Below are 19,517 nucleotides of genomic sequence, written 5' to 3' on the forward strand. Positions count from 1 at the left end.
TGCAGTGAATCCAGTAGTACAAATCTTGATGTCAGATGTAGCCTGCAGCTACTCGCACTTATCTCCTGCAGCTCGCTCACGCCTCAAGGCTGCTGAAGAGTGATCTTCTACATGACAGCCTCGATGAGTACTCTCGCATCATATAGCAGCGATGTAGGGATCGTAAATCCTAGCTATTCGAGCTACTGATAACCCGTGAGACTTGCATTGTTATAGACCATATGCGTCTCGTCTCGCTGCATGACTAAGCTACTTGCAATACCCTTGGCATGGATTCAACCCGTAGTGACGAAGAAACGATCTGACGCCAACTGCAGATCACCTCATTGAGCATCACAATGACTTTAGTGCTTACAAGTGTCGCAGCTCTGCCCATTCCAACGCGGCTCCGATCATTACAATAATCAACCCAAATGCGCCGTTGTAGTTACATATCGGGTCTTGAACCCGCTCACATAGATCCTTGTCAGAGTAACGCAGACAAACCAACGCGATGCTCCACACAGTATCGGAAATCAAACGTATGGCCAGCGGCAAAAGCCTGGCAACAGTCCCTGGAAGATCACCGATGGGGAAATTTCTTCGCATATGCTTAGCCTCCGATGGTCCTACAATACATTGCTTAGAGAGATAAAAATCTTTTGAAACACCCAAATGCAATTATTTTGTATCATTTATCTACAGATGAATGACTTACAGTAATTGGAGATATTTGTGCAAAGTGAAATTAAATCTTGATCCTTCCTCGATATATATTTGCAAAAGTTGATTTCTCAGCAGCTACTAGAATTATCACTTTTGACCTTACATTGAGCAACATTGATAAAGATTCTAATTCATCTCTCCCAAGACTATAGCAAGAATGGCTATTTCTACTCCTACCACCGGTGAAGCTGTCCAGCAGTTGGACTGTGCCGATTTCGCTGGAGAAGACCCAATTAAGCAAAATGAGTTTTGTCTTAAGCTCGTCGACTCCCTGAGCACCTTGGGTTTCTTCAAGGTCATTAATCATGGCATCAGTGTCGAGGAAATAAAGGATGCTTTTGAGTGGGTAAGATCACCAACTCTTAGTGTTAAATGAGGAAGTTTTCTAATTGAATCTGTGTGTACGCTCCAGAGCAAGAAATTCTTTGATCTTCCATTAGAAACAAAGTTGAAGGTAGCCCATCCTGCTGAGGCAAACCCCCACCGTGGTTATAGCATCCCTGGACAGGAGAAGGTGTCTCAAATCGCAGAATTTGAGAAAGGCAACCGGGAAGCAGTTCCAGTCTTTGATATGAAAGTTAGTCTGTCGGATTTCCGTTGGTCTTTCCTCACTCCAATCTCTCATCCTATCTTCTAAGATGTGGGTTTCAGCTGACATCCCTCACAGGAATCTTTCGATTATGGGCCCGCAGAAGACGAACGTTACGCCAACAAATGGCCGGATGAGACCGATCTTCCAGGTTTCAGAACCTTCATGGAACCTTTCTTCTACAAGTGTGACGAGGCCCACATCAGACTTCTCAAAGCCCTGTCAATAGGCTTAGGGGTTAACCCTACCATCTTCATGGATGATTCCCGTCAACAGAATGGATGCGAGCTGCGTCTGACTCACTATCCAGCTTGTGATCTGTCTAACATATCGCCAGGTGCCACGAGAATTTCGGAGCACAAAGATTTCGGTACACTCACTTTGCTCTTCCAGGATTCCGTCGGAGGACTCGAGGTGGAAAGTCGTGCTAACCCGGGCTCCCATATTGCTGTTGAATCTGAGCACATGGGAGAAATGATTGTCAACATTGGAGACTGCCTCCAGCGCTGGACAAATGACAAGCTCCGCTCTACCGTCCATCGGGTCGTCCTGCCACCGGGGACGGAAAGATGGGCAGATGCCAGATATTCAGTGGCCTACTTCGGTAAACCGAATCGGTCGCAACTCGTCGGCACCAAGCCCGAGTTCTTGCCTGAAGGTACAGAATCGAAGTACAGCAACATAACTGCTTTTGAGTATAACCAAGAAAGGCTTGGTTGGACCTACTAGATACCTTTAGCATGTGTTGTTGGCGAAAACTTCTCAAATCACAATTAGTTACAAAATGAAGTTCCCTGCATGTTCTTAGAAAGAACAGTTGAGTGCTCGAAAAAGACCTTGAAGATCGCAGGTCCAAGCTTATTGATTCAAATGTCTCGACCAGCGTGCAGTCGTTGACAGTCAGCGGGTCTCAGATTGTGGAAGGATTAACAGCGAAATATACTAGAAAGTATCAAATTGAGAACCTAAAAAAAATAACTGTCATCCACCAAGTTTGTGCTTGGGATGCTAATAGAAAACATACTTGTGACTTGAATCCTTGTCCTCGTGTTTCTTTCTCCATGCAGAACACATGCTTGTTATATTCATTTTACTAATTTATCAACGTATATATGCCGGATGGACTATTGCTAGGTAGTGGAACTCTTGAAGCAACAATCAAGAAACATAGTCTCAAATCCACTAAGGATAAATGCAAGCAGCAATACTATTGTATGTTTGAGGAGGTCTGATCAACAGATTTACAGATAGTGGCACAATGACACATAGAGAGTGGTTAAACGTTTTGCTTGGGGACAGTGACTCTGTTATGTGTATCAATGCTATTTATTGAAACGAAACGAGCAAAATGAATGTCATGTTGAAAAATAAAAAAATGAAAAAGATTTACTCATTTTGAGACCTTCGTCTGATGCCTCCAAGCTTTCATCAAGACGCTTTTCTTTTCTTTTCTTTTCTTTATCTTCTGATTCTTATAAAAGCAAAAGGAAATAAAACAAAATAAAACAAAACAACCAAACAAACAAGATTAGTTGTGCTTCTACTGCGCCATATGTTTTTCAGATAGATAGACAGCGTCAAATACATTGCTCTGTGGAGGTACCGAGGTTAGTATGCCTGTGACAGGCGCTGCATCTGGAACTCTAATGCTGTCATATTGGGAAATTTTGGAGGGGATGAGTCGTCTACAAAGTGAGACAAAGGACCGACGTGAGCATTTTGGTCGGCCTTCACAAAATAGGGAATAGAGTATCGTTCAGGTACGGCGATCTCATTGTCAGTAATAGACTTGCTGACATACCCTGAGGGCAGCGTGACTTGGTGAATACCAGCCGGGATCTGGACATAAGTCAACAAGTATCATGGTCTTCTGGTAAATTTCAAGACTATACCTTTCCGTTGGACCATCTATGCATAGTCTCACTGATGTTTACAATGAGTTCGCTGCGTCTTCCCGGAATGACTGGTTGAAATATTCTTCTGTCTCTGTCCTCGATTTCCAGCCCTCCAACATTGTCCTGGAAGAGACACGTGATGATTCCCAAGTCTGTATGTGGCCATACTCTGTTGAGATCCGAGGCTGTGCTCGAATGCTTGGTAGGAGGGTAGTGGATTAAGCGCAGTTCATTTGCCTTCTGCTCGCACATGTCTGTGAATGTACCAGCGGGCTGTGCCAAAGAAATAGCCAGAGCCTCTAGCAATTGCATGCTTATGACATGGCATCTTTCGTAGAAGTCTTCCAGAAAGGATCGAAAGCCAGGCATATGAGACTCACTGACCCATTTGTTGGGAAATGCAGACTCATTCACTGCGCCGATATCGAAATGTTCCTACACTTGAAGTCAACTGATTTTGTTCTTTGAGTTGTCCGTGACATACGTGATCAGACTGCTGACCTTCAGATCCGTCTTGTCTATTTTCTCCCCACTCTTGGATAGTGCACCAAACAACTTGGCCGTGCTCTCGGATCCGACCTTGCTCCATCCTCTTTGTGGATTCGAACTAGGCAGATGAACGATTTGATTCTTGACGTCGATAGGAAGCTGGAAGAACTTCTCGGACTGGGAGTTACTTGAGCAACCGGACATATGGCTATCAGTAGTCTGGGGCTTCAAACTTACCCAATCAAAGACTTCTTCTACCTCAGAGTCTGATATGCCATGGTTGATAACCTTGACAAACCCATGCTTTACCAGTGAGTCTCGGAGCTGATCAGCAAATCGACTTCGTTCCAAGCGATTGCCACTAATGAACAGTGACATATCAACCATAGGAAGGTTAAACTCGTCGCGGCTACCCATAGCGTCTCGCAACGGAGATATCAATCTTGGACTTGGTGATATGAAACGAAAGATTTGAGCACTGAAAGAGCCAGACAATTGACTTGTCGCTTAGTGAGAAGAGCAAACTATATTTCCTATGATCTGGGCTGATGCTAGTCTTTGACGCCCTGACCAGCCCATTGCTCTTTTACGAGTCCTACAAACTCCTCCGTCGTTACTTCATAGCTTGGAGCACGCATGTCAAACCTATACCTGCAGTACAACTGGTGTCACCATCCAGACTAACAAACTTTTGTACAGACAGTGCGTATACTCGTCAGATCCGCTGGATCATGCCGTGTAGTCTTAAAATGTTCTGTCCCTCGGTGGCACGTCAAGAATGAGTAGAAAGTACCTATACTGAATATACGTATACTCTTACACCCCCGGATTCACCACATACAGCAACGACGTTGAATCTATGCACCTCGGAAACCCAACCAATGGCGTGCACGGCTGAAGTAGCATTTGCATCAGAAGAAGGCGGAGATTGGATTGCATAAACTTACACCCCCAGATTCACCACATACAGCAACGACGTTGAATCTATGCACCTCGGAAACCCAACCAATTGCGTGCGCGGCTGAAGTAGCATTTGCATCAGAAGAAGGGGCAGATTGGATTGCATAAACTTACAACCCCAGATTCACTATATACAGCAACGACGTTGAATCTATGCACCTCGGAAACCCAACCAATTGCGTGCGCGGCTGAAGTAGCATTTGCATCAGAAGAAGGCGGAGATTGGATTGCATAAACTTACACCCCCAGATTCACTATATACAGCAACGACGTTGAATCTATGCACCTCGGAAACCCAACCAATTGCGTGCGCGGCTGAAGTAGCATTTGCATCAGAAGAAGGGGCAGATTGGATTGCATAAACTTACACCCCCAGATTCACCACATACAGCAACGACGTTGAATCTATGCACCTCGGAAACCCAACCAATTGCGTGCGCGGCTGAAGTAGCATTTGCATCAGAAGAAGGCGGAGATTGGATTGCATAAACTTACACCCCCAGATTCACTATATACAGCAACGACGTTGAATCTATGCACCTCGGAAACCCAACCAATTGCGTGCGCGGCTGAAGTAGCATTTGCATCAGAAGAAGGCGGAGATTGGATTGCATAAACTTACACCCCCAGATTCACCACATATAGCAACGACGTTGAATCTATGCACCTCGGAAACCCAACCAATTGCGTGCGCGGCTGAAGTAGCATTTGTATTAGAAGAAGGCTGAGATTGGATCGTATGGCGACATGGCGGGTTAATTCCGAATATGAAGCCTGTAAGTGGAGCATTGGGTAAGGCATCGTGGAGACACTATGGGTGGGGCAAAAGGATTCTCATCCCCGATTCCAGGTTTTGTTCGGGTAACAGGGCTTTTTGGGCAAGCGAGGAACTACGATAATGTAAGAATCGCAAACTATATCAGTTTAGAACTCCATTTATAGTATACTTCGTTACACGGTTAGCAAATTCCCAATTAAGCGACTAACGGCTCGATAACCCGAGTACTAAAAAAGAAAAATATAACTAAAGGGGGCGTATAATATAATAACTAAGTATTTAAGTAAGGGTAAAACATAATAAAAGTGTTAACTTAATTTAAGAGTAGGGTTATAATACTTTATAACGCCCGGATATAATATAATGCTTTACTTTATATTATTTATTATATATCTCTTTAATAATTAAACTAAGCTTTTAAAGTAAAATAATACTTAAAGGGTTTATTATTAAGTATATATTGTAAAAATGTTAAGTAAAGTAATAAGTATTAATTATGTTATTATAACGAAAAGGTTAAATAAATTATACCGGCTTTATATAAAGTTATTCTCGGCTTAAATATTATAAGGTTTTAAAAATAAAACTTATAAATAAATTTTCTTTTATACTTTAAAGCTTTTAATATAATTAGTTAGTAATTTTTATAAGGATATATTAAAAGATTATAAGAATAACTCGTTATATAAAAGTATAAATATATATAATATTAAGTTATAAAAGCCGATAATAATAATAAAAGATAATAAACTTATAAGTTTAATATAAGCTTATAATATATTTTAATAAAAAGATTATTTTATATAAAGATTTATAATATCTCTTTAAATAACTATTATAACGTATAGCTTTATTATAAGTATTATAATATATAATATATTATTATTAATTAATGTAATAAGTATATTAACACGGTATTTTATTAAGTAAGAAATTAACGTTTAAACGAATATTTTACTATTAATATACGGTTAAAACTTATAAAGTTATCCGTTATATAATTAATAAGAACTTTAATGTTCTTTATACTCTTTTCCTTATTTAGGCGAAATTACCTTGTAATAATTTCGTTATTAAAGCTCTCTTACGTTTTATTTACTTTTATAGTTATTATAAATCCATTACGATTTATAATCTAAGTAATTATTAATTTAATAGATTAATAATATTATTCTAAATTATTCTAAGGTATTTCCCTTAATTGTGACGATTATACTATCGGGTTGCACAACCACAAATAATATAATACAAGGGGGTTTATGCTAACAAGATATGCTAGCCACGAATAGAAGACTATAGAGATAGACCTTCGAATATACTGAGCAAAGAGATTCACAAGTGTAGTCGTCAAAGCGTGAGCTTCACCTATGGGTAAGATAGATGCTTAGATTGATCACTGAAGTAATGACTGTCTATGTAGAGTAGGGAATCCAATCCTTATTATATCCATTCATTCCTTCACTGTGATAGTTCTGCTCACTGGTGATCAGTAGAGGTATACTGATCACGACTGAGCCCTGTGTCCTTTGATCAGTGTCGCTACACTGATCATCACTGATCATAGCTGAAGGGTCACGTGACCTCATGGTGTCTCCTGGCCAATCACCATGCTGGTTGCCAAGCCTTCCTCTGGTTGGTGCGTTCTGGGGACTTCCCTGCGGCCCATGTAATGGCCTCGTTCGTAACATCAGGTCCTCCCTCTCTTTGTCTTAGCCCTCTAAGACTTGGTCCATAAGTAGGTCTGTGTCGTCGCGTTTCAATCTGGTGAGTTCCCTTCTTCTTCATGTTTTTGTGATGCATGGCCATCATGTCTAATCGTGTTCAAAAGCGGTCATCCGGAATTAAGAAAATCCGAACTTCTCCGCAACAATCCACTGCTCGTCGCCACGACCTCGTCGCAGCTTTCGACGACTTCGGGTTTGAAGTTATGCCGTGCTCTCGTTGTTTCGACAAAGGTTGGAATTGTGTGATGATGGAAGATGTTTCGAAATGTAAGGAGTGTACCCGCGCGGGGTGCAGTTGCGATGGTTCTGGTGTTCCGCTCTCTTCCCTTCAACGGTTACGGGAAGAGCATCAGCGTCTTTCACGCGAGGAGGTGATAGCTGAGGAGCGCTTTCTGGAGCTTCAACGCCGTCATCAATCGGAGATGAACGAAGCGATTGCTCGGTTGATTCGTCTGCGCAAGCTGAAAGAGAAGGCTCGTTCCAACGGTGTGAAGATGGTTCAGCGTGGCCTTCGTTCTCTGGAAGAGTTAGAGGAGCAGGAGCGCGCGGAGTCTGAAGCCGCCCTGGCCGTACAGGCGCATGGTGGTTTCGGGGTTATTGATTGGAGCTCCGTTGGGCTCTTGCAGGAGTCCGTCCCTGCGGATACCTTCGATGGTACTCCTCAAGAACTCCTGGGGAGCGCTCAAAATGCTTCTTAGGTTCCCAAGTGTTTTCCGAATGTGGGTACCCTTCCCATTTTACCAAGTACTGATAACCTCTTCCCTTTTTCCTGTGTCCCATGATTTCCTCGACCTCATATTCTTGCTGACCGAGTTGTTCGACCTCTAGATTGGTTTCTAGTTTCGTGTTTTCTGGTGCGGGTTCAAGCAAGGCTATATGCACGGTTGGGAATATTCGCATGGTTTTTGGTAGCGCTAGTCGATAATTGACTGGCGAAATGACTTCGTCGATTTTGAATGGTCCGATCTTTTTGAAATCGAGTTTGTCGCTTGGTCGCTTTGTTTTGATGTTTTTGCGTAAGAGGTAGACCTTGTCTCCCCTCCCTAAGGTTGGTCCCTCAACCCTTTTCTTGTCGTAGTATGTTTTCATGCGTTGTTGCACAAACATCAATTCCTGCTGCAATGATTCTTGCATGTTTCGTAGCTTATCGACGTGTTCGATAGCTTTCGGAGCTTCTTCTCCTTCTAATGGTTCTTTGGTGATGTCTGGCTGGTAGCCATAGTTTGCGTAGAATGGTGACATTCCGGTGGGTTCACTAACCGCACTATTGTATGCAAACTGTGCTGTGGGCAATAACGATACCCAATTGTCTTGTTCGTAATTGACATAGCACCGTAAGTACTGTTCGAGCGTCTGATTAGCTCGTTCCGTTTGTCCATCCGTCTGAGGATGATAAGCTGTGGATAGCTTATGTTTGACGCCTAACTGCGTCATGAGTGATTTCCAGAATTTCGACGTGAAGAGCTTGTCTCTGTCGGAGATGAATTCGTCTGGTAGCCCGTGCTGGCTTATCACTATTCGTAAGATTGCATATGCGAGTTCTTCTGCATTGCTAGCTTCTTTGTACGGAATGAAGTAAGCGTACTTCGTGAGTCGTTCCGTGATGACTAGGATACTGTCGTATTCCGTTCCTGTCATGGGTTCCTTGGATAGCGGTAGCTTGACAATGAAGTCCATGGCTACTGACTTCCATGCTCGGTCGGGCGGTACTATCGGCTGTAGTTCCCCGTAAGGTTTATGTCGTGAAGCCTTGGCTTTATTGCAAAGGTTGCAATTCTTGATGTACCTCTGTACATGCTGTCTCAGGTTGGCACAGTCGAATTTCTGCTGAATTCGTTTGAGTGTCTTGAATACACCCATGTGTCCTTGAAATGGTAATTCGTGATAGTCTTTTATGAGATCGTCTCGGAGCTCTTCCGGGATCCATAATTTGCCGTTGTATTTAGCAACGTTTTCCATTCCTCCAACTTCTAGTGTTGGATTGTGGAACAGATCCTGAAGGTGCGGTTCTGTCGCAGCCTTGATCTTGCTTGTCCACGTGTCTGCTGTGTTTACCTTGAAAGTGGCGTACATGCTCATCGCGGGTATGAGGTTCCCGTCTTTGTCCGTAGATAGGATAGCATGCGTTTCCTTGGGTGCCACTTGGAAGTGGTCTACCCTTCGACTAAGTGCATCTGCACGGCCGTTGTCGGATCCTTTCCGATACATGATCACAAAGTTGTAATCTGCAAGGAATTCTGCCCAACGTACTTGTCGTTTGTTGAGTTCCTTGTTCTTGGTGAAAGATGTCAGATTCTTGTGATCCGTGTACACCTTCACAGGGTGTGTGGTCCCACTAAGATAGTGTTTCCATTCTTTAAATGCTTCAATAATGGCCATCAGTTCTTTGTCGTGAATCTGATAATTCAGTTCTGGTCCATTGAGCTTTTTGGAGTAAAATGCGACTGGGTGAAGTTTCCCATCGTCTCCTCGTTGGCTGAGCTGTCCTCCGAGCGCGTAGTCTGACGCGTCGGGTTCGACTTCGAATTCCTTATCTGGATCGGCCATAGCCAACACTGGTTCGCTTGTCACGCGAAGCTTTAATTCGTCGAATGCGTTCTGCTCTTTCTCTGTCCATCGGAAGGGGGTATCCTTCTTCGTCAGGTCCGTCAGGGGTCCACCAATCTTTCCGAATCCGGCAATGAACATCCGATAGAAGTTCACAAGGCCTAGGAAGGATCGCACTTCCGTAACGGTTGTTGGTGTAGGCCAGTCTCTGACTGCCGCGATTTTAGAATCCTCCATCCGGATTTCTCCTGGGGATATGACGTATCCCACAAATGTCACCTTTTTCTGGTGAAACTCGCTTTTCTCAGCGTTGACTAGCAGGTTTGCGTCCTGTAGTTTCTGTAACACGGTAGCAACATGCTTCTTGTGTTCTTCGAGCGTTTTCGAGAATATGAGGATGTCATCCAGGTATACTACGACGAATTTGTCGAGGCATTCTCGTAGTACCGTATTTATCATATTCTGGAAGCTGGCTGGTGCATTGGTCAAGCCAAATGGCATGGCCAGGTATTCAAAGTGACCGTACTTGGTTCTGAATGCCGTTTTCCATTCGTCGCCTTCTTTAATCCTGATCAAGTTGTATGCGTTGGGCAAATCTAGGGCCGTAAACCATTCGGCTCCGTGCAATTTGTCGCGCAGGTCCTTGATCAAGGGTAAGGGGTAACGATTCTTCTTCGTGATTTCGTTGAGTTCTCGATAATCGATGCACATTCTCCATTTGATGCTTCCGTCATGGCTTTTCTTGGGTACAAACAGTACCGGAAAGCCTGCTGATGATGTTGATGCTCGGATAATTCCTTTTCTGAGTCCTTCAGCTATGTGTTCTTTTAACACTTCTTCGTGCTGAGGTTTGACCGGGTAGATTTTCATGAATCTGGGTTCCTTTCCCTCTTGGAGTGGAATCTCATGGTCAAATACCGAATGCGGCGGTAATCCTGTGTCGAGCTTTCCGCTGAACAGTTTTCTGAACTTGTTGTATTCTTCGGGTATTGTTTTGTTTGAGTTCAGTTTGACATCTTTGGTTACTAGATAGAATCCAAATGTCTTAGGCTTGCTTGAGGGTTTCTCCGAACGCTTCTCAGAGGCTAAGTCTCTACTTGGTGTATCCCACTGGAAATGGCCTGTGATCCAGTTTACTCTGGGATTGCTCGCTCGCAACCAAGGTATCCCTAGGACTAAGTCGTAGTCCGTAATTTCGGTGATGTCGCATTGGAGTTGTTCCTCTCGATCTTGGATGTAAACGGGGATATGCGCAGTCTCTCTGCTTACAAGTCCGTTGTCGTAAGTAACAAATTCTCCATCTACCGTTCTGAGTGTGTAGGGCGTCGTTTTCTGCTTCCAATCGATCTGGAGCCTGTTGACGATTTGTGGCGAGATAAAATTTCCTTGAGCACCCGTGTCTACTAGGGCCTCAATATCGTGTCCCATGATTCGAACCTTTATCGTGAGGTGATCATGTATGTTAGTTGTGGCAATGCACAGGGACCTTTCTTCTAACCGTTGCTGTCCCGTTACAGACGGTTGGGTTCTTTTCCCGATCCTGTCTTGATAGGTCGGCGTCGCTCTCGACGTTCTGTGGCTTCTTGTATAGCCTGAGCGTACCCGCGCTGTTCGCTTGCTTCGTAGTCCTCTTCCTGAGTTCCTGGGGTATTGGCTCGTCGTCCTGTCGCGGTCATCGCGAGGATTGCGTAGTTTCGCAATGTTTCTGTCTGAGGTGGAATGACTCCGTCTTGTTCCAACTCGTGTTGTCGATCTCGTATCCATCTCTGGATTCTACTGCTAGGTAGATTGTCAGGGGTTGGTGCACGTCCGTAGATCGTGACTTGATCTGTTGGTTCGATGCTGGTTCTCTGGCGATACAACTCCAGACTGAGTTGTCCCCATTGTCGGTAAACGTCCCGATATATTTCCCTGAATGACGGCCAGCCGTTGCTGTCGTCGTATTCTTGATACATCCTTCGCTCGACTTCTTCGAGTAGGTATCTGTGATCGTCGTATCCTTCCTGAGGGGCTGATCCCTTCCTGAGGTCTTTTCTGATAATTTCGACTCCTGTTAGTCCTTCGTCGGAATCTTCGTCCATGGTGTCACTACTGTCATCGACACTAGGGGTTTTCTTGTTCTGTCGTTCTCTCAGTCGATCGCTCATTTCCGCAATGTCGTTGAGCTCTTGGAGGTCGATACGTTTTTCTGGGTTCCGTGTGAGGTGGTAGAGTAACTGATCTAACCTCGTGTCCATCGTAGTTTTTACGATGCGGAATGCTTTCTGTTGGTGGTATTGCTGTAATCCTCTCCACGCGCGACATTTCCGGTCGGCGTGTTCCATGCAGTAGTTGTTTGGGCATTGGTCCCAGTCAACTTGCTCCTTAAGGCAAGCGAAGTATTGGCGAGGGTCCGTGGTGACGATAGCGTATCCCTGCGGGTCTCGGTATTGTACCACTACTTCTCCAATCTCATCGGCCAAGTAAGGTTTGTTGATGGACCATGATGCGATTCTGCTTGGAAAGAACTCGTGCTTCAATTTTTCTTCGAGGTGGAACGTGCAGTTCCTGTCGATGCATGAGGTCCAAGCGAGTGTTCCGTGTCCTCTGCTGTTTTTGTACAATATCTGGTCATCTCCAAATATGGCTCCTGGTGTCCATTTTTCCCATCCCGTGGTGCTGAGGTCTTGTGCGTCGTTCAGTACTTGGTACAATTCTTGTGGGGTATGGAATGATTGTCCTGCGAAGATCATAGCTCCTGTTTCTTCGAGGGTGTTTTCAGCGAGTATTCGTGGAAACTCTTGTGTTCGAATAGCTCGATCCATAAGGTATCGAAGTTTCGCTATACTGTTCTCTCGGTGGAGTTTTCCTTGGTAATTCTTCTGTTCGGCGTCTTCTCGTTCTACCGAGAGACGTGCGTCTTCTTCGAGACTGTCTTCCGATTCGTACTCGGATTCGTTTTCTAGACGTGTGGGTCCGTCATATTCCTGGGCAGCCCGTATGTGTTCCTCTGAACTGCTGTACGTGTCTTCTGCCTGTGTTACTGGTTGTCTCCGAACCATGTGGAAGTTGCGTGGCTTGGAAGGGTACCACCCCTGGTCCCTTTTGCTCGAAGCGTGCGTGCTGCAGCTGTCGCCGTAGCAAAATGTCCAATGCAAGTCCTCGTGCGGTGGTTCGATACGGGTGGTCACGTTGACCTGTCGTTCTTCCGTATTGCTGGTTCTGGTGGCTGCTTGGGCCTGTCTTCCTTCCGGAACGGGTTTGAAACCTTCCTTCTTGGGTTGTCGGCATTCGTTGGCGTAGTGGCCCTTCTTGTTGCAGTTGTAGCAAGTGATGTTGGTCTTGTCCTTTTGGTCCTTCCTAGGTTTGTCGCGCTTGGTGGCGTCGAGGTCCATGGGTCCACTATGGTTGCCATACGAAGTTTTGTTTCGCCATTCGTTGTTTGGTCGGTTGTTCTGTCGAGGTTTGCCGGTGTTTGCCTGTGCTTTCTGGTAACGGTTCTGTCCTCCGTTACTGCGTCGTTCGGTCTTCCTCGCGTACAGTTGGTTGTCGATCCTGATAACCAATTCGCTGTACCTTCCAAATTCCATTGGGGGTTCAAGGATTCTGCTAATCTCATCCTTGACATCTTCCTTAAGCCCTTGGTAATACAGCATGATCTTGGTGTCGTCGGTGCAATCCATTCTAGCAATGACTCTTTTGAAGTCTGCTGTGTATCCGGATGCAGATCCTTTCTGTTTAAGGTGCTCAAGTTCTCTTTCGGCCTGTCGTTTCTCGTCGGGATCTTGGAACAATGATCTGAGTGCGGTCTCATAACCGGTGTATGTTTCGAAGATCTTCTGTGTTTCTCCTTTGCAGAGTTCTAGCTGCCATTCATTTTCGGCGGCTTCAGAGAGATAAGGCTCGAACCACGCGAGGGCTCGCCCTTTCAAGAATGAAGCAGCGTGAAGGACTTTCTGAGTGTCGTCCTTGAAGTTGTTGCCGTAGAATGTTTGATAGGCTCGCACCTGAGCCAGGTATCCTCGGAGAGCTCCGGGGGTACCATCAAATGCAGCGGGAGTACTGAGTCGAAGGTTCTCTGGTTTGACGGGGGTGGAAATAATTCTGGCTGCGCCCGTCATGGCGTTGTTCGTGTCTTGGAGTTCCTTGATCACAGTATCCTTGCGTACTTCTTCTCGCTCAAGGGACTTGATTCTTGTAACCAACTCGAGGTATTGATCCTTGGTGAGTTCGAAGTCGTCTTCTTCCATTTCCTGCGCCAGGCTTCGTGCCGGCTGCTTGGAAGATGATCCATTTCCAACGGAAGACATAGTGCCTAGATATTGCTCAGTACTTTTCGCGGATAACGTACCTGAACAAGAGTGATCAAAATGTGACGATTATACTATCGGGTTGCACAACCACAAATAATATAATACAAGGGGGTTTATGCTAACAAGATATGCTAGCCACGAATAGAAGACTATAGAGATAGACCTTCGAATATACTGAGCAAAGAGATTCACAAGTGTAGTCGTCAAAGCGTGAGCTTCACCTATGGGTAAGATAGATGCTTAGATTGATCACTGAAGTAATGACTGTCTATGTAGAGTAGGGAATCCAATCCTTATTATATCCATTCATTCCTTCACTGTGATAGTTCTGCTCACTGGTGATCAGTAGAGGTATACTGATCACGACTGAGCCCTGTGTCCTTTGATCAGTGTCGCTACACTGATCATCACTGATCATAGCTGAAGGGTCACGTGACCTCATGGTGTCTCCTGGCCAATCACCATGCTGGTTGCCAAGCCTTCCTCTGGTTGGTGCGTTCTGGGGACTTCCCTGCGGCCCATGTAATGGCCTCGTTCGTAACATTAATATATATAAAGAGATATCCTCGATATCTTTAAACGCTTTCCTTAAATAAGCTTATAAATATATTTACTTATACTCTCTTTACTTTACCTCTTAGTATTACTTCAAATTAAGTGCTTCCGCTTAATTAACGTTATATAATATATATATAACTTTAAACATTATATAAAGTTATTTAAAAGGTTATTATATAAGTTTTAAAGTAGTTTAATAAGTTATAATTTATAAATAAAAAGTTAATTATAAAGACATATATAACATTATAAAATGTTATCGAATTTAATTTAATAAAGGTATAACATTATATATTATTAATAAAACTAATAATAAGTTTTAACGTTAATACGTTCTTTTAAATATTTTGTAAATATATTATAAAACTAAATATAAAAGAACTAGTATTATCTCTTTAAAGCTTAAATTAAGGTTTAAATTATATTTATTAATCCGTTTTAATTATATCGTTAAAATAAAGAACGTAATTATAAAGAGAAGAATAAGAGATATATATATTAACGAGATTTAATTTTTCTTATTTCATAATTTTAATATAGTTATAAACCTGAGAAATAAGGACCGCGAATATTAGAACGTCTAAGATCCGAACAATCGTACAAAGCCTTATAAAGATATTTCAAAGATTGTCGCTATGTACTTCCTCGCGGGACATGAGAGAAATCAAGCTGGTAGACTCAGCTTATTCGGGGGTTTCCCTACTATCAGGATAGGCTCTGTTGATTGACGAGCTCAGCGTAGCGACCATTCTTTGCCATCAGGTCGACATGGCTCCCCGTTTCTAGAATTCGTCCTTGCTCGAGAACACAGATTAGATCTGCCTTCTGAATGGTGCTGAGACGGTGTGCTACCGCAATTGTAGTCCGCCCTTCAGCAGCCTTGTCCAGTGCTGCCTGTACCATATATTCTGACTCTGAATCTAGTGCTGATGTTGCCTCGTCTAGAAGTAGAATTCTAGGATTGCGGACCAAAGCTCGAGCAATGGCAATGCGCTGCTTCTGTCCGCCAGATAGTAAGACTCCCTTGCTGCCGACCACGGTATTGAAACCGTCAGGAAGAGACATGATAAAGTCATAGATATTTGCCTCTCGGCAGGCCGACTCAATTGTTTCGTCCAACAGTGCTTCATTACTACTACCAAGAGCGACGTTGTCCCGGATGTTGCCTTGGTAGAGAGTGGGCTCTTGGCTGACGAGAGCGATAAAAGATCGATAGTCTTTGATATTAAGAGTACTTATTTCTTTGTCGTCAATATAAACACCACCTGCCAGCGGGTCATATAATCGCTCTATCAAAGAGATTACCGTGCTCTTTCCACAGCCCGAGGCACCGACAAGAGCGATATACTGGCCGGGCCGTGCGATAAGGTTCACTCCGCGTAGTACTGGTTGTTCTAGACGTGTCGGATAGCGAAAGTGGACGTCGCGTAGTTCGATAGCACCGGAAACTTCTGATAGTGGTTCCCCTTCGTCGGAAGTGGGATCAATAATTGGCTGGCGGTCAAAGAGTGCCTTCAGCTCTTGAGCCGCATGGTGGGCCTTACTCATGTCTGGAGCGAAAGAAAACGTGCCACCAGCCGCTTGACCTCCGACGATGACTGCCATAAAGCAGAGGAAGAATGTATACATATCGTATTCTCCTTTTCCTATCAGCGTTCCGCCATACCAAAAGCCGAGACCGGAGCACAAGAAAGAGAAAGATGTGGCCGCAGCATAAAGTGCGCTAGACGTGAGGATGGATGATAGACCTCGGCGCCGTTGCTGAGCCAAAGACTCTCGGTATTGCTTCAGAGCACCTTGCTCACGGGTGAGGGAGGCGACTGTGCGGATTGATGAGATCGTTTCGGATGCAAATGTTGCAGATGCCGTGTAGGCCGCCCGGGAACGCTGTTGGAAGTGAGCTAACATCCATATGCGGAGGAATCCACAGCCAAGGAGAACCGGAATGGTAGACATGCAAACTAGTGCCAACTTCCACCCGATAACGAGAGACATGATGATGGCGAAGAGAAGAGTAGTCATCATCATGAGAATAGTCCCTAAAGTGACGCCGCTCATACCAGCGATGCGGGTAGTCTCGGTAGATAAGAGTGAAACCAGTGATCCTGCCGTGTTCTCATATCTATCGAAGAAACTAGCATCCTGACGAAGTATGGCTCGAAAGGCTTGGTCGCGCACACGCTGGACCAGACGTTCGGAGCATACAGCAAATGCAACGCCCTGTAGGCCAAAGGAGATGCACTGGACAAATGCGAGAACCAAATACATCAAGCTCCAAAAGTCCGAGTCTTTCTTAATTTGCAGTCGATTGGCGTCGGTGACAGGATGTGATAAGATAGAGACTTGCTTGGCATAAAAAACTAAACATCGATGGTCAGTAGGTGTGACTTGGTGGGTGGGAAACGTAGAATAATGTGTATCTTACTTGCGCTAACGGGTGTCCCGGCCCCGCAAATGGCCGAGAAGATGAAACCAGCTACCATCAGCTTCCACTCTGGCTTGTTCAATGCCGCCACAAACGATATCAAGGTCCAAACCCCGTATCGTTGGTCATCTTTAGTTGGCTTCGAGGCGTCAGAATACATTTGAGTGGCTGATTGTTTCTCTGCCAGGGGCAAGGCTAGCTCCTGCTCGGAGCGTTCTGCCTCTATTTCTGCGGTCATTGCCTCGGTTGTGGCGATTTCCTGTGCTGTCACCAATTTGAAATAGGCCCCTTCCTTGTCCCCCAACAGGCCATCGTGCGTTCCTTGCTCGATGATGCGACCATGAGACATGACTATGATATTGTGTGCATCTTTGATGGTAGACAGGCGATGGGCAATGGAAATGGTTGTACGACCGGCAGAGGCGACTTCTAGTGCTGCTTGTACGATACGTTCCGATTTCGTGTCAAGCGCGGAGGTAGCTTCGTCGAGGAGAAGAACTATTGTTTGTAAGAATTATGCTACATCTCAAACTATCTGTGAGTCGGTCTGTTCTACTTACTCTTTGGGTCGCAGACGATAGCGCGAGCGATGGCAATGCGCTGTTTCTGACCGCCAGATAGCAGGAATCCTCCTTCACCAACGTCCGTATCATAGCCCTTTGGCAAAGCAGTTATAAAATCGTGAGCGTTAGCCTTCTTGGCGGCTTCAACAACGACATCTCTCTGCTTCTCTTCACTCTTGTCTTCAAAGGATGTGCCCACCAAGCCATAACGGATGTTATGGTAAACAGTGGTACCAAATAGTGTTGGTTCCTGGCTGACTAAAGAGATCTGCTGTCGGAGCCATTTAAGATTGAGCCTGCTAATATCATGACCGTCGAGATAAATTTTACCTTTCACTGGCTCGTAAAAGCGTTCGATAAGGCCAACAATGGTGCTCTTGCCGGAGCCTGATCCGCCAACGAGGGCTGTGGTCTTGCCAGCGGGAATGTCGAGGCTCGTTTCGTGTAGGACAACGACTTTAGGACGGGACGGATATATATGTTGAACATTTTCCAGTCGTATGTGGCCATTGACGTGGTCCAGCTTCTCTCCATCCTCGCTGGTTGGGTCAATGGGAGAGACACGAGCGATAGTGCTAAAGATCTTTGTAGAAGCTGCGACGGCCGTCATTAGAGCTTGGATATTAGGCATAATGCCACCGAATGACGAAGAGCCCATCATGACGGACATGGTAATGATAAGAAGCTTGGATATTGGGATTTCGTCATTCACGAGGAAACGACTTCCTTGCCAAAATGCTAGAGAGTAACTCAGGAAGAAAATGAGCCACATGGTAGCAATCATCAAAGCTGATGCCCATTTTACCCTGAGGCCGTGATGCTCTGCCTTCTGGAGGTGCTTGTCGTACTTTCTAGCCATGCGATCCTGTGTGCCGAATGCGATCGTGTTCCGGATAGAGCTTATTACCTCACTCGCCAGACTACCACCCTCAGCATACGATGCGAGGGAGACTCTGCTATACTTGATAATTCTTCTTGTTCCCAGCCGCACGTTCAATGTCAGTGCGACCACAGTACAACACAGAATCAAAGCTAGCTTCCAGTAGGTGACGAAGCCGATGACAAAGGCTGCCACGAAGGTCGCAAGAGCCGTGAGAGACAGGGCTAGTTTTTGCGAGATCCCGTCCTGGATTAGATTGGTGTCCGAGGTGATATGGGTTGTGACCTCGCCAGCACTGATTTTGTCAAAAAATCCAATGTTCTGACTCATACAGCTTTCAAAGTACCGCGTGCGAATTTTGGCAGTGATGTGCTCGCCGGTGTACATGAAGCCAATAGTGCAGAAATAGGTGACCACAAACTCTCCGATTGACAAGTACACGTAGTAGAGCACAAAACCGCTCAGCTTCTGGACGAATTGATCGTATGTCTCAGTGCCGTCACCATAAAGGAAGTTCTGAAAGACGTTTTGGAGGTTTCCAAAGATGACTGTCATCAAGGGCAAGGCAGCGCCTGCTGCAATTGCGCAAAACGCCGAGATTGCGATTATGATGATGTCCTTACGCGACGCGTAGCCATATATCATCAGGACAGATGTCTTGACCTCTGTGTAAGATATCTGCCGTTCAAGGATCTCAACCTGTTCCGGCAGCAGATGTTGATACGGTATGTTAGCATCGTCCTTGTTATTATCGCCATCGGAAACAGTCGTGGTAGCGGGCTGCTGTACCTTGTCATTCTTTTCGGACATGGTACTGCCATCGTGCGGCTGAGCGGGCTTCGAAGACGGCCCGGAAGCTGTGTGCTGGACGGCCTTTTCATTGAATGCAGCGGCCATGGGTACGGTAGACCGGTTGTTTTGCAGTAGCTGGTGTTTGGCAGTTGAGGGCTTAGGGTTTTAGGGTTAGGGTTAGGGTTAGGGTTAGGTTAGGGTTAGGGTTAGGGTTAGGGTTAGGGTTAGGGTTAGGGTTAGGGTTAGGGTTAGGGTTAGGGTTAGGGGTTAGGGTTAGGGTTAGGGTTAGGGTTAGGGTTAGGGTTTAGGGTTAGGGTAGG

General features: G+C 45.1%; 3 protein-coding genes across 3 annotated transcripts; 1 reads left to right on the forward strand and 2 right to left on the reverse strand.

Moving 5' to 3' along the window:
• Positions 1 to 862: 862 nt before the first annotated feature.
• On the forward strand, positions 863 to 2,023 carry BKA67DRAFT_522559 (uncharacterized protein; the record flags this gene model as incomplete). The annotated part of the gene is made up of 3 exons (XM_046098382.1): positions 863 to 1,051; positions 1,118 to 1,282; positions 1,373 to 2,023. 3 exons carry the CDS (start codon positions 863 to 865, stop codon positions 2,021 to 2,023), a joined length of 1,005 nt encoding a protein of 334 aa, XP_045955701.1.
• An 879-nt stretch (positions 2,024 to 2,902) lies between these two features.
• Positions 2,903 to 4,095, reverse strand: BKA67DRAFT_539186 (uncharacterized protein; the record flags this gene model as incomplete). The annotated part of the gene is made up of 4 exons (XM_046100592.1): positions 2,903 to 3,133; positions 3,187 to 3,624; positions 3,691 to 3,855; positions 3,916 to 4,095. 4 exons carry the CDS (start codon positions 4,093 to 4,095, stop codon positions 2,903 to 2,905), a joined length of 1,014 nt encoding a protein of 337 aa, XP_045955702.1.
• A 10,940-nt stretch (positions 4,096 to 15,035) lies between these two features.
• Positions 15,036 to 19,128, reverse strand: BKA67DRAFT_609957 (ABC multidrug transporter Mdr1). The gene is made up of 3 exons (XM_046105383.1): positions 17,523 to 19,128; positions 16,963 to 17,460; positions 15,036 to 16,897 (listed from the first exon to the last, which is right to left on the reverse strand). The coding sequence occupies exons 1-3, from the start codon at positions 19,048 to 19,050 to the stop codon at positions 15,243 to 15,245; spliced, it is 3,681 nt and encodes a 1,226-aa protein (XP_045955703.1). The 5' UTR covers positions 19,051 to 19,128; the 3' UTR covers positions 15,036 to 15,242.
• Positions 19,129 to 19,517: the final 389 nt, after the last annotated feature.

The sequence above is a fragment of the Truncatella angustata genome, assembly GCF_020726525.1.
Source record: "Truncatella angustata strain MPI-SDFR-AT-0073 chromosome Unknown BKA67scaffold_7, whole genome shotgun sequence".
Lineage (NCBI taxonomy): Eukaryota > Fungi > Ascomycota > Sordariomycetes > Amphisphaeriales > Sporocadaceae > Truncatella > Truncatella angustata.

Coding starts and splice junctions, on each gene's coding strand:
- BKA67DRAFT_609957 (XM_046105383.1), bottom strand. CDS start 19,050: ATGATATATGGCTACGCGTCGCGTAAGGACATCATCATAATCGCAATC. Junction 17,461..17,522: donor TATCGTCTGCGACCCAAAGA/GTAAGTAGAACA, acceptor TACAAACAATAG/TTCTTCTCCTCGACGAAGCT. Junction 16,898..16,962: donor CGGGACACCCGTTAGCGCAA/GTAAGATACACA, acceptor ATCGATGTTTAG/TTTTTTATGCCAAGCAAGTC.